Source organism: Oikopleura dioica, chromosome PAR (genome assembly GCF_907165135.1).
Source record: "Oikopleura dioica chromosome PAR, OKI2018_I68_1.0, whole genome shotgun sequence".
In the NCBI taxonomy this organism is placed as follows: Eukaryota; Metazoa; Chordata; class Appendicularia; order Copelata; family Oikopleuridae; genus Oikopleura; species Oikopleura dioica.
In genome coordinates this window covers 16,342,610-16,355,266 of record NC_137293.1, presented here as the reverse complement: position 1 = coordinate 16,355,266, position 12,657 = coordinate 16,342,610, and the positions used below count along the sequence as shown (strand labels likewise).

Here is a 12,657-nt window from a genome sequence, read left to right as displayed (position 1 = left end):
CGGTTTAGCGAAAACGTCGGTTCAATGAAAACGTCGGTTTTCCTTAAAAATGCGTGGGCGCTTTGAATTTGGTTAGGGTTAGAAAGCGCGCTGATGGGGCGGCGGATGAGTCAGCGCACTACAGGGATCCCTGATGGTAGAAGGAGGTCGAGAAACGCGATTGAGCTTCGAAATGAAGCTGTCTTCGTTGATATCTTGCAGCGAATCGAAAACGGCGAGCGACCAAGCAGCATCGCTCCTTCTGTATAAACCAAGAAATCTATGGTTGACTAGAAACGATAAATTTCGTAAACTTCCCAAATCTGTTCAAATCTTTCCAAATCGTCCAAAAGTACAAGTCAATTATTTCCAAACGATTCAGTCATTTTTCACAAAATCAGCATAATCGATTATTCCCAGCGTAACAAAGAAAAATTATTGTCTGTGAAATCCTTCTGACCACGGCGAGACTTTTACGAAGATGGATGAAGACGCGCGTGACTAAAGTTCAGACAATTTTCTTTATTGTGACATTCAAGAATGAACGAGAAACTGATATCTGATAATTTATCATATCGGTATTTCCATGATTTGTGATGGGTTGCGAGCACAAGTGTGTGCTGAATTTTGGAGTTTGTTTTTTTAGCTAAACCCATCAGAACGCGACGTCTCCGTCCGCCTAGGCGGTGCAGTCTTCAAATGAGGCACAAGTCCTCGGCTTCCTGCTCAAGAGACGCCACCCTGTCGCATCATCGGGTGTTAGTGGGTGTCAAGGTTAGTTGACATTTTGTAGACGCATACTATAGAAATGATCCCTAAAAGTATGATCTTGATTCGCTTCCATCGGGAAAAGCCCCATTTCTGAAAATTCATGAGTGCTTTATGGTGCCTGCTTTTCTCATTGAAAATTGCGCCATCTTGCGATTTTTTAAGGGATATTTGAAGTCAGATCGGTATGAGTTATGATTTCTTGTTTTAACTGTCATAATGACCATAAAACCGCCACAGTTATTACGATTTCGTGCTCTTCTCAAAATCTTGGTTTCGATGACGCACTGTTTTTTTGACAGATTCTTCTGAAATAAAGCAAAATACAATTTCGTCAGAAAAAATGTAGGAATCTAGAGCCAGGGGTTATCGATGCTGGTTAGGTTGAAAATTCTGTTTTACGATTGTCATTCACATTTTATTGCGTCGGATAATAAGGACAGCAGATCACAAAATTGGCAATTTTGTCCTGCTGAACTGCATTCCTTTGCCTTCTTCTTTTGCCTGGCTCTAGCTTAGGCCAGGCAACCTGTGTATAAATCCTGAGTCAGGCTTCTGAAAGATCTTTAATGAAAAGCCGCGTAGAGTATAAAAATCGATTCGAATCATAGTTTGGCGAAAAGCGATCTCAGGATTTCAGCGGATTTTCAGATCTTTCCAGAGCCTGACTCAGCATTTCCACAGAGGAGATCTGAGCTCAGTGGACTGACAGACAATTAAATTACCTTAATAATTGACAAAGTAGAAGGAAGTCCTTCGCTTGAATTTTCTAAAAATTTTTTTTACAGAGAGTCTTCGTTGATTTCAACCTGAAAAAAAAGTCAAATTCGGACGAAGAAAGAAAGTTTAAACCTGATCTTTGCGTAATATCTCCGCCGTGCTCCCTTCATCCAATTACCCACCGGGAAATGAGCCGACAAAATTGGTGGAAACTCTTTATTTACGATCGTACGTAGTTAAATCCAGCGGAATTAGAAAGAAGAAGAGAGTTTTGTTGAATAGACACGCGCCCTCGTCCTCGGGGGAGGGAGTCAGAGTTGTTAAAACGAAAAAACGCGCCTGTTCAAAAAGAGTTGATCAGAGTAACACGCGTCCGGGGCCGTAATTACGCCAAACACGGCACCTCGCGCGCTCGTGAAAACAATTATTTGACTAATATTTGGAAATTTTGGAGAAATCTTTGATTAGACGTCAGAATCAGATTGATTCTTCCACTCGGGAATGAAGACTTAGAGATTTTTGTGAAAAGAAAAAGAACAAAGAAGAATTCTTTTTTTTTCCAAGGACAAGGTAAGAAAGGTCGAAATAATAATAGTAATAGAGGGTAAAGTGAGCTGGAGTTCTCAGACTCGCCTGACAGCTGGCACGGACCCAAGGGTAATTGAATGAGCCGTTTTCAGAAAATCGCTATTTCATTATTTTATCATTGAATCAGGTCGTATTTGTACTTTAATTAAAAAAGTCGGTTAGTGAAAACAGTACTGTACTTTCAGCAGCTTGAGTCAGGTTCTGAAAGGCTTAAATGAAAAGCCGCGTAGCGGCTTTTTTCAAGACGAAGCCGCAAAGCGGCTTCGCCAGTATTTAATAACAAATTGAAATGGTAGTCTTGCGAAGCCGCTTTGCGGCTTCGTTTTGAAAAAAGCCGCTACGCGGCTTTTCTTTGAAGCTCTTAAGGGGGGGGTCGACGAGAATTTTTTCAGAGGTGATCGTAATTTCGCGTATACACATGGTCTGTGTATGAATCTTATATTTTTGGAATCCTCAGATCCTCCTGAATCTGTTGAGCCTAAAATTATTCGATAAAAATAAGATTTAGGGGGTGAAATTAAGAAAAATGTAAAAAAAATGACTATTTTTGGTGCATTTTCGCGAAAATGCCCCTACTTTGACGGCATTTTTGACAGATTATTTCTGGCCAAAATTTTTTCTACTTCTCGCCGGTTAATTTTTTCAACCCTTTTCTTTTTGCCAGTAAATTCAGATTTTGCCTATCTGATCAGGTTTTCCCGCATTTTTGGTCACGGAAATCCCGATTCTCGTCGACCCCCTCCTTAAGAATCTGACTTTTGCTTTTTTCAATTTTATCAGTCAATCGATCAAGGGAGCTTCTGTCAAAAAGTGACGACTTTTTTACGTCAGTGTCTGTTCATCCCTTATTTTCATTTTGACACGACTTGGGCTCAATCAACGAGAAGGGATTTATGAAGCGAGTTGTTGTTTATAAATCATGCGATTGTTTAATATACAAACCTGGCAAATACGCATGCAAAGGACCTCATTAAAGCAAAGTAATGAAAAATCTGCGGCAAGGTGAGAATGGATAGCCCCAGGGGAGTGGGGCCAGCCGACCCCAGGCTCGCTCTGAATGGCACCTTGATTGCATTCTAACCCGTCTACTTACAAGGAAAGAAAAAACGCCAAAATTAACAATAGAGATTTTCAAGTTGCAGATTTTACTAAAAAGAGGATCGAACGCGATTCACTAGTAAAATGAAGAAACTTTTGCAACCAAAAAGATAGGGCGAAAAGTAAGTCTGTTTGCATATATCTGCGCTCAGCAACCTCTGTAGAAGCCTGAGTCAGGTTCTGAAAAGTATAACTGAAAAGCCGCGTAGCGGCTTTTATTTTAAACAAAGCCGCGAAGCGGCTTCCACTGAACTGCTAAATTGATTGAAATGGCGCATTCGTTACAATAATGTAGTAATGCTTTTTAGAACCTGACTCAGGTTTTCTCCACAGGTTGCCGAGCCCAGAGATTTTTGGAAAAAATTCAACAAATTGAAAATATTTTTTTCTTTGCAAAATCAGTGAATATTTTTGACCTAGATCAGAAAGAGTCTACGTCTGAATAACCGTCTATATAACCACAGTCCTAGGAATTAACGTCATCCTTTTCCGATCAAAAAGCCTAGACTAAATGATTTATAAAAGGAGACGGATTTGTAACGAAAAATTGTATTCTGCATGTAAGACGGATTCGAGGTACACGTTGTTTTCATTAATATCGGATCACCCTTATTGAAAAATTAATTTCGCGCTTATCCCAGGCCTATTGTGGAAACTCAGAATACAGCCCGTCTTAGGAGATGCTCTCGGAGCACTGTAAAAACGCTTTGAAAGCGGCGCATTAGCATTCTTTTTTTTTACTCGAAAAGAGAGAAACAATCAAAATCGACAGGTACTGCTATTGGTGATTTTGAGAAAAATAATTTATAAAAAAAAAAGCTTCGAAAGAATGATCGGATAAATGATTTACTGCTTGTGATTTCGCGCTGTATTGTGTTCAATAAAGAATTGCCTTGGCTGAAGGCATTGTGCCCAACTGTTTTTGTCATTATAACAGGAGCCGGAGCCTGAAAGTGTGAAATTTGCCGCTCGAGGAACAAAAAAAGAGAGACCAAAAACGATTATACTGAGCTCATTTAGAAACTCGTATATAGAAGGTACGACAAATTAACTCTGAATTATTGATTTTTTGATACGTCAGAAAGAGAGTGAGAGAAAAATAACGCGAAGGGCAAGGGCGATCCCTGATCGCTCACTTCCAAGGTAATCTCCGGCATTTCCTTTGGAGAATTTGCTAATTGAATTCAATTCTTTCGGTTGTCAGAGAAAAAATACTGCATACTTTCTGCCTCTTTCTTCATTCTGACCCTTTAGCTCGTTAGGGTTAGTGTAAAAAACCTGAGTCAGGGTTTGAAAGATCTCTACTGAAAAGCCGCGTAGCGGCTTTTTTTTTGACGGAGCCGCAAAGCGGCTTTGCAAAATTTCCTTTGCAATTTTTGAGGCTTCGTTAAAAAATAGCCGCTTCGCGGCTTTTCAGTAGAGATCTTCCAAACCCTGACTCAGGTTTTTTACACAGGTTGCCGAGACCAGCTGGCCCCTTTCAGATTCAAAAGTGGCATCAAATTTGGGATTTTTTATTAAAAGCTTTAAAAACAATAATTTTTCTCAACAAATTAGGTGTTTTTTTTTCTTCAGTTGATCTGAGAAACTGAGGATTTCCAAGAATTTTTATAAGAAAAAAGGAAGCTAATCTTGGTCAGCGCGTGAAAATCTCCGAAAATCTACCCTTTTATACCTTAATTATTAAAGAGGATAACTCTTGTTCTCAGACTATGAGAATATAAAGCACAAGTATTAATAATAATTACTTGGACAGGTAGCCATATGCCAGGAGAAATGGTACATTCGGCTTCAAATTGCAAAGTTCAAATTCTGATCAGATCAGTTAGGCTCCAAACTCACTTGAGCAGAAGCTTTAGGAGGATCAATATTTATGTACCGTTTCCTCGCCTGAACAAGAAAAGTGGTAAAATTATCACACACAGATTTCCCAAAAGAATAGACTCGCGCGATTTAATTACACTGTTCTTTCTCGCCACTATTCGCTAATTTTCTTTTGATTTCGCTCTTTTCAAAGAAAACCGCCAAACTTTCAATTTAGCTTGATTTTCATTTTGGCTAGACATTTCACAAACTCTTGAAAAAAAGAAGCGAGAAACTGCTTTTCAAAGATTTTCTACTGTCTATTTTCGACCGACTGTCCCTTCATTTTAGTGGCCTTGAATGTCTGGAGATTCTTTCAGGATCAAATTATTTTTAATTCGAGACTGTACATTTGAGATCTGGGCTCGGCAGCCTGAGTAAAAACTCTGAGTCAGGCTCCGAAAAAGCAAAAATGAAAAGCCGCGTAGCGGCTTTCTTAAAAACGAAGCCGCAAAGCGGCTTCGCCAGAAGTTCAATATCGATTAAAATGGGTACACTTATATTTATTTATAAAAGCCGCTACGCGGCTTTTCATTTTTGCTTTTTCAGAGCCTGACTCAGAGTTTTTACTCAGGCTGAGCCGAGTTAGAAAGAGTTCAAACTTTTTATTCTCCAAAAGAACTACCCCATTCTACCTACTTGGGTTAGGGATAATACCAGAGGAGGATAATTGCGTTTACTAATTGATTTTCGAAAGAAAGGGGGGCACATGAAAGAGGCTTAGGGAAGGAATTTGTCACGGAAGACCCTCGCTATTTTATAGCTAGAGCGCTATCTTTTCTAACTAGCAGTAGTCAGACTTAGCGTTTCAGAACTTGAGAACTCTGGTAAGAGAAACATTTTGTTTGACTGGCAGCGCTGATAATCATAAACAGATTTTTTCGAAGAGGAAGGCGGGTTTTATTGACAGAAGAGAGGATGTAGAGGTGATAGTTGACCTTTTACTTTCTTCTTTATCGAAGAATTGAGTTACGCCCGAAATATTTAACTCAAAATCAAAGTTAGTGTTAGGAGCAAGTTTTTCTCCGAAACTATCGTAGATACACCCTTAATTTCAATGGGAGCTTTAAGATCAAAACCTTGTCTAGAACCATTCCCCTTATGATGATCTCTCGATATCAAATTTAAGGATATACAGGCCGTTAAAGGTAAGGTTGCTAGGAGCAAGCCTTTTTTGTGTTTTTGTTTGAGGTATACCCTTAATTTTTAGGAGGAAATTAAGGCACTGAGCTACAATCGTTCCCCTTTTTAAAATTAGAGAGTTAGATTTTTTTTGATAAACCCTAACCCTAGCCCTTTATACTTCATTTTTGAATGAATGGGAAATTCGAGTTGGTAAATTTGCACCTGGAAAGAAAGAGGAAGCTGACTGTATTGTCCGCGGGGGCGATTATGAAACAATTAATTTTCTGAGTGGATAGTAGTAGTTTGCCAGATTGGCTTTTGTCGTGTGACAGGTTAGGGCTCAGGCTGGATTTACACTTGTAGGGCCCGATCCCTTTGTACCTGGGGAATAGTTGCCCGAACTGGGCACGCTTTAGGAGGATAGCTTTGATGCGTATTCAATTTGGGCACACGGCCGCTGCAGTTTAAAATTGATACCCGACTAATTTGACAGTCTTCAGAACGAGAGAATAACCCGCCGCAGGAAGAAACGCGCCAGACAATAATAAAAAAAAGACCGAAAAACAGAAAAGAGAGAGAGAGGAAAACCGAATTTACGAAAAATACACATTCACACTGGCGAGCTCAACAAAGAGAATATGAAAAACAGAGCAAATGGGCTTGCTAATTGCCATTCTTCTAGTACAGGTAACAATTGACAATTCTGAATTGAGCTTTTAAAAATGTAAAAGGGCGACTGAATTTTTATGTCTCCCCAATTACCATAGATTCTCTCATTGGTCGAGTTTTCTCAATAATTATTGATAAAATGCAAATTTATGATTGAACATTTAAGGACCCCCCCCAAAATTAGGGCAAACTCGTCAATTTTCGGCTAAAAGACCAATTTTCAATTGCGATTTTGAGGGTGAAAGAGTCGAGATAGACCCCCAAAAAGTGGAGCCTCAAAATCGTTTTTTGACCCGTAGAATCCATTTCCGGGGTCAAAATTTTAAAAAACCGAAATTTCATTTTTCGAAAAAAGCTGACGGGGGGGGGTCCTTAAAATTTTAATAATTATCGAGTGTTAGTATCAAAATTTACAAAATTTTCGAGCCCGAGTGCTTTTTATGCATCAATTTTTGATTGAAGAATAATTCAATGAAATTGAACAACCCTAACCCTAACCGAAATTCATTCAGATTGCAATTGCCGAAAATATACTTAAAACACCTTGCTATGCGCTTGAAAACGCGATCAAATGCCTCAACCCCAAAAACCCAGCAAACGTCCTCTCCGAAACAATAAGCGAAACAAACCCTGGATGTCCAACTATTTCCGTTTTCGACTGGTGCGTTCCAGGACATCTTTATGGCGAGTCGGCAAAAGTTCGCTGTCCATGGCATAATTTCTACCAGAAGGAGCCGGACAAATGGCCTGCGCATACGTTTACTGATTTCGGGCACCCTGGATTCAACGAAACTGCTTGGACTACGATCGACTGCGATATCCATCCGTACAAGTTGGCCGTCAGTTGGACCAATTTGGACAGAACGATCTGCAAAGAACATGTCAACAATTTCGAGCAGGATTACTGTGACTCCCTGCCGCCGCACTGTAACTGCGATCCGTTGTGCGCCGCTGCCGGGGTCGAAAATGTCAACTCGTCGATTTCGTCCGTGAATGGAACGACTGATGGAAACGCGCAAATCATCAACTCGCTCCAGCACTTGCGGATGGCCAAAATGATCATGGTGTCGGGCTATGCGGTGTCATTAATTGCCACAACGCTGGGCTCGATATTGATGCTCATGCTGAGACGGCTGCGATGCACGCGCATTTACATCCACATAAATTTGCTTATTTCATTCATGATGCGCGCGCTGCTCTGGTTGTTCCACGGCTCCGTATATGGAAGTAAGTCTATTTTATCAGACAACGATCTGTAGACTGGGACAATAAAACGGCGGGATATTGTCTCTGCCCACGCTGATTTTGCTACCTTGGTAATATAAAGGTTATTGTCAATAACTCTTTACCAAGGCCGCAATAAGCTTTTTATTCTTGGTTTTTCATTGACGTCATTTTCAAAATTGAATGTTAATCCCCAAAAAATAAAATTGCCCTTTTAGACGCAGACGATTCCCTGTCACATTCGCCAGCTCTTCAGCCCGACCCAATCGTCATGCAGTACTTTCAAGACAACAACCTATCCAACTCGACGGATCCGAAGGAAATCCACAAAATTGCATTCGAACATCTGGTGAAAGATCTGCTGAATAAGAAAAGCGGCGTGTCGGATTATCCAGCTCTCAAAGATGCTCATACGACATTTTGCGAGGCCCGTGATCCAGAAACATCTGTAAGTGATAGCTACGATCGGCAACCTGAGGAGAAAACCTGAGTCAGGGTCTGAAAATCTCAAATGAAAAGCCGCTCCTCCAGAATGGTCGGAAAAATGATTTCGCGAAGCCGCGCCGCGGCTTTTTATTTAAGATTTTCAGACCCTGACTCAGGTTTTCTACACAGGGTACCCCGCAGCAGTAATCATGAGATGTTCATCGTTTATGCATCAATTTTTTATTGAAGAATAATTCCATGAAATTGAACACATTTATCTTTTAAGAGCGCTTTCGTCTGCAGAACTTATGAAGCCCTATTTATGTACTTCCAGCTATGTAATTATTTTTGGTTTCTCGTGGAAGGCTTTTACCTAAAAATGCTACTTCAACGGTCCTCCGTGAGAGCGATGAGCAATATGAAGTACTATTTATTGTTTGGATGGGCATTGCCACTTCTGCCGATCCTTATTTGGGTAATAAGATAAGCCTCTCTGTCGATTAAGCATCATCTGTTGGTTCAGATTATTGTCAGTCTAATCACAAGGAGCGACAAGCCATGTTGGATCGATGACGAAAATGGCCGTGTCACTGAAAAAGACTACACAAACATGCTCATCTTGGAAATACCAATTATGGTCACAGTTCTTATCAACGTCTTCATTTTCGTCTCAGTTGTTACTATTGTCGGCTCCAAGCTTCGGGCAACGCTGAGGTAAGAGAATTCTCTTCCTTGATTTTCTTCATTGACATTTTTTTCTTTAGAAAATCAGACTTTCGTTATCGACTTTTGCGAGCTAATTTGGCTCTTATTCCTCTTCTTGGCATTCATTACTCCTTGACCATGTTCGTTAAGTAAGTTCAGCCACTGAGACTGAGTGCAATTATACAATGATTTCCTCAGGTATTTGGCCACTGAAGACAAAACGACACTTCATACAGTATGCAATTACATCAATACGATTATGAGTTCACTCCAGGGACTCTTCGTTGCCATCATTTATTGCTTTTGCAACGCGGAGGTCCAGGTAATCATCGGATAGAATCTGACATAAGCTGATTTAACATTTAAAAAATGACAGGACGAATTGGAAAAATCATATGCCGCCTGGAAACTGGGAAAGGACGTCCGCGACGATGCGATTCGGAGAAGATCTACTCTTTCTAATTCACAGGTTCGTCAATTTTTCAGCAACAAGCAAAACTGTCGCTTGTTTGAGCGATTGATAGTTACAACTATTGAAATATTTATCCTGTGTTTAGTCTGGAGGAACCTGGTGGCCTCAAGGACGTCGTAGGTCATCAATATTCGGAACTAGCCGGGGTCAAAGCTTTTCTGTTCCTCAGAGAAGATCGACTGAGCAGACATGTAAGATCTCACCCTGGTATAAAGATTGAACGAAGTTCCGTTTAGATGTCCCCAGTGAATCTCTTCTGAGTACGAGACCGACAAATATCGGTGGAACTTCCACGATGCGAAAAGCCAAGTCGAAGATTCAAAACATGATCAACGGCACTGATAATCATGATAAAACGACTTATTCCGGCATGGGTGCTGCTAAAAAGGTGACCTTTCTTCCTAGCTCTATCTCTAAACGCCTCTTAGTTGTCGATACAGGGGCAGACTTCGCTAGAAGAATCGCGCCCAATGTCAGTTTTCCAGACAATGGGCGGTATCGCGGAAGAAGACAACGAAGACTCCCCGGCAGTCTCTGAATCCGACGCTTTTCTGGGCTCTCCGCGGCGGCAGGGCGTCTTCACGATGGACAGTCGCCTCTCGCGATTCGCCGATGACTCGGGCTACGAGGATAACCAGCAACCAAATCAGAATCCAACTCAAAGTGAAACGAAGCCTTCCAGTCCTCCACCATCTCCATCACCGAAATGAGCCTCATCGCAGCCGAGCCTTGTTGCCCAGCTAAGAAAACTAACTGTTGCCGAGTGCCAAAGCTACCTCAAAATTCAACAGAAACTTCAAAAAAGAAAAAACTCTCCAAGGCGCCAAAGATTGAAAAACAGCGTTGCGCTGAGAGGGCCAATTTTCCGTTCAATAAGACTTCTTCGCTTTATATTTATTATTTTTGAATCCTTCCCGGAATCAAACAACCTTCGCCGTCAAAGTTCAGATTTTAAAGAATTATTTAAAACTCAGTTACAAAAACTCAAAGTTGACACATTCTTCAACAGTTGCTATTTAGATCTGCTTCTCTTAATAAAACTTCTATTCGAATTCATGTTGAAATATTAATATAATATAATATAATATAATATAATATAATATAATATAATATAATATAATATAATATAATATAATTGAGGTAAAAATTAAAGTGATTTTTTATTTTGAGAAAAATTTTGGCCGTTTTCGGAATAAAATTCCAAAATCTACCAGAGTACCAGAGTGCTATGCATGAGAACGTCTCGTAACAAAGTGGTTACGACGCCACGTTTGCGGGCACTCTGTTGTTAGATAAATTATTGTGGGGAGCTGTTTCAGCGAGAGTAGCAGCCACGCTGCTGTCTAAAAATTTTTAAAGTAAAAGATCACCTTGTGATTTAGCAAAATAAAGCAAACGCTAGAAACGTCATCTTAGGTCCTAAGACTTAGGAAGTAGATATCAAGAATCGTGATTTTCAAACGGAAATTTCTGCAAAAATTAACACCCTAATTTTACTTTGGAAACATAAATCTTCCTTTATCTGAGGTCTATCGGCGGCACAAATTTGAATATCAAAAAAAAATTAGACAAAATTTCTTGTCAAAGTTAACGAAATTTGTTAAGGGGTAAGTCGAATTTGAACGATTATTTAATATCTATTAGGCCCGTGCTCTATGGGCCATAGTCAGTTGCCAACTCTACCGACTTTTGTCAATTCAAAGTCTCCTTGAGTACCTTAGAATGTACTTCTTTGAAAGTGGTAAAAGTGGAGAAGTCGAAGTTTCTTATTCGGAATGCTGAATCATATTTTCAATAATTGAATCTATGTCGAAAACGAATTGCATCAGCTCAAGGTTAACTCTCGCTGAAACCAATTGTCGATTGCACGAAAAACATCATTCCATAGTTTTAATGAGTTTCGTAAATAAACGGCGCGACAAGCGATTTCAAGTACTTGGCGTATTCTTTCTTTAAAAAAGGCATCCGCAGCATAAATAAACGGGCTAAGGGTTCAGACTTTTGTCCGAGTCTTTAGTGCTGTAGTTAATCTAGGCCAGTGCAGTCTACGGCGTAAAAAAATAAGGTTACTTACTGATGAATTTTTAATTTAAGTAGACTCATTCAAAAGCTCTTGAAAGTGGCTTTCTTTTGAACCGATAAAAAACTGGGCCCTCTTTCCTTGTCTACTGTAATTTCTGGCCTCGGAATCCTGTAAACAGGAACAGGGATTTCATTTTTGGCCCATTTGCAAAGCAGGAAACAGGACAGGATAAAAACACAGGATACAGGTCCTGTTCTACAGGTTTCACAGGCTTTACAGGCATGTAAACTCCAATTTCAGCGTTTTAATTTTTACTTTCTAGGGCTGTTCCTGTAAACAGGCGTGTTTTCCTGTATTTCCTGTATTTCCTGTTAACAGGCCTTTTTACAGGTTTATTTTGGTCTCGAAATGCAAGACAGGAAACAGGACAGGGTCCAAAAAACAGAAAACAGGACCTGTTTAAGGTTTTTAGACAGGTCAGAATTCCGAGGCCAGGCCCTTAACTCATTATGTTAAAGCATTGAACCTATGACTCTCAACTACAATGTGAAACCTGGATTACATGCCTTGAATATCATGTATTTTAAATAATGTGCATACTTCCTAAAATTTATATTATATAAAAATATTATATAACATTTATATTATAAATATAGGCATAATATATTTTTTGAAAGATTTCATTATATATATTTTTAAAAAATATTTATAAAATGTATTTTTTTTATTTCCAATGTATCATAAAATATCAATGAAAAAAGGGGGATTATTTTCGATTTTTCTCTTGGGGTTTCTTTTGTGCGATTCTGAAATCGAGCGGATTATTTTCAAGAAAACAGCGCGCGCTCGCCACCACACGGTTTCACGAAAAAAATGCATGTAGAGATCCTATATAAACTTCGTCGTAACTCGTAAAATCAAGCTTTCTTCGAAAAGAACAGCTAGATAAAGTCTCAAACTTTTATCTAGCAACTTAAGAGAATGAAGCTCATCCAAT

The 12,657-nt window shown here is 39.7% G+C and overlaps 1 protein-coding gene and 1 non-coding gene across 2 annotated transcripts; one reads left to right on the top strand and one right to left on the bottom strand.

Annotated features, from left to right (window-relative positions):
* Window positions 1-629: 629 nt before the first annotated feature.
* On the bottom strand, window positions 630-810 carry LOC145706232 (small nucleolar RNA U3). The gene has a single exon (XR_014134668.1). It is a non-coding gene; the product is annotated as a small nucleolar RNA U3 (small nucleolar RNA).
* Window positions 811-6,510: 5,700 nt separating this feature from the next.
* On the top strand, window positions 6,511-10,689 carry LOC145703409 (uncharacterized). The gene is made up of 11 exons (XM_081780767.1): window positions 6,511-6,828; window positions 7,323-8,037; window positions 8,253-8,482; window positions 8,747-8,935; window positions 8,984-9,174; window positions 9,225-9,314; window positions 9,364-9,487; window positions 9,542-9,634; window positions 9,723-9,828; window positions 9,874-10,025; window positions 10,066-10,689. The coding sequence occupies exons 1-11, from the start codon at window positions 6,796-6,798 to the stop codon at window positions 10,345-10,347; spliced, it is 2,205 nt and encodes a 734-aa protein (XP_081636893.1). The 5' UTR covers window positions 6,511-6,795; the 3' UTR covers window positions 10,348-10,689.
* The last annotated feature ends 1,968 nt before the right edge of the window (window positions 10,690-12,657 follow it).

Bases quoted from the DNA above. Each gene is read 5' to 3' on its own strand.
- LOC145703409 (XM_081780767.1), top strand. From the start codon at position 6,796: ATGGGCTTGCTAATTGCCATTCTTCTAGTACAG. The intron at 8,038-8,252 runs GTAAGTCTATTT...TTGCCCTTTTAG, and splicing joins CCACGGCTCCGTATATGGAA to ACGCAGACGATTCCCTGTCA. The intron at 8,483-8,746 runs GTAAGTGATAGC...TTATCTTTTAAG, and splicing joins CCCGTGATCCAGAAACATCT to AGCGCTTTCGTCTGCAGAAC.